The sequence below is a fragment of the Numida meleagris genome, chromosome 6 (assembly GCF_002078875.1).
Source record: "Numida meleagris isolate 19003 breed g44 Domestic line chromosome 6, NumMel1.0, whole genome shotgun sequence".
NCBI lineage: Eukaryota > Metazoa > Chordata > Aves > Galliformes > Numididae > Numida > Numida meleagris.
In genome coordinates this window covers 13,005,180-13,006,407 of record NC_034414.1, presented here as the reverse complement: position 1 = coordinate 13,006,407, position 1,228 = coordinate 13,005,180, and the positions used below count along the sequence as shown (strand labels likewise).

General features: G+C 41.6%; 1 protein-coding gene across 8 annotated transcripts in view; it reads right to left on the bottom strand.

The window, feature by feature from the left end:
- Positions 1-1,228, bottom strand: part of PTPRJ (protein tyrosine phosphatase, receptor type J) — a 78,623-nt gene that overhangs the window by 29,523 nt on the left and 47,872 nt on the right. For 6 of the 8 annotated variants that reach the window (XM_021401444.1, XM_021401440.1, XM_021401443.1 and 3 more), the window contains 2 exons: positions 289-555; positions 2-16 (listed from right to left, as the gene is read on the bottom strand). The exons of 1 other annotated variant lie outside the window; for it this stretch is intronic. In XM_021401444.1, the coding sequence (XP_021257119.1) occupies positions 2-16; positions 289-555 (282 nt within the window). The remainder of the gene's footprint in view (position 1; positions 17-288; positions 556-1,228) is intronic. One more of the 8 variants, XM_021401447.1, reaches the window with a different exon arrangement.

The window sequence follows — 1,228 nt, the reverse complement described above, 5'->3', positions numbered from 1 at the left end:
AACACTGGTGAAGGCTCTAGGAAAGGCAAGAAAATAAACCGTCGAGACAGAGAAATGCAGAGAGAAAAAAAATGCCACAGTCACATTCCTTTATTCCACACTGACTGAGCATTAATTGTAGCTATGCAATACTTCAATAACACCAACCTATTTTTTTTCTAGCTCCAGGAACAAAGCACCAACTGCATTGTGAAACATAGTTATATTGGAAACCAAAGGTTAAAAGCTGTGCTTTTTAAAATAGACGGCAAGTTTATCTAGAATTGAGAGGCACCAGTAGTTCCTTACTTGTATACAGGTTTAAGGACAATCCTTCTTCTTCAGTTGTGCTGTTGACTGGTGTTGCAAATACTTTGAAGTTGTAGAATGTTCCAGGGGTTAACCCAGTAATTTCAATTTCTGTGATATTTGACATTTCGTTGCTAATGAAAGTAGCATTCTTAACCTCTATCCTGTACGTGTACGTGGTCAAAGCTGTGTCATTTACCATCCAAGTTAAGTTGACAGAAGTCACACCAACATATTCTGCCCTGAGATCAAGCACTGGGCTGGGCTCTGGGAAAGGCAAGAAAACAATCCGTCAACCTGCAAGAATACCCACTCACAAACAACAACAGAAAAAAACAAAACAACAACAACAAAAAACCACAGACACTGCTGCTTCAGTTTCTTCACATTACTTGTCAATAAGAGTGCATAAGCACACCAGCAACAGCACAAGAGGCTCCTGGAGGATTTGCCATCAATGGGCTTGTAAGAGAAAAATGAAGAAGAGGCATCCTGAGTGGGATTCATCTGTCTCCTGTATTCAGAATCAAGAGCACACATGAACACTGTGACAGCACTCTCGAATTTGAAAGGTGATTGCAGTGAGAGTGGACTTGGACTCTTCTCACTGGTGACAGGTGACAGGACAAGGGGAAATGGCCTCGAGTTGTGCCAGGGGAGGTTTCAGTAAGATATCAGGAAAAACTTCTTTACAGAAAGGGTTGTTAAGCACTGGAATAGGCTCCCCAGGGAGGTGGCTGAGTCACCATCCCAGAATGTGTTTAAAATCCGTTTGGATGTGGTGCTCAGGAACATGACTTAGCAGTGGGTTGATAGAGTTAGGGTAGTATGGTTAGGTAGTGGTTGGTCCTGATGATCTTGAAGATCTTTTCCAACCTGAGCAATTCAATGATTATATGATTCTATTCTATTCAGGGAGAGAATGGACATTGGGTAAATT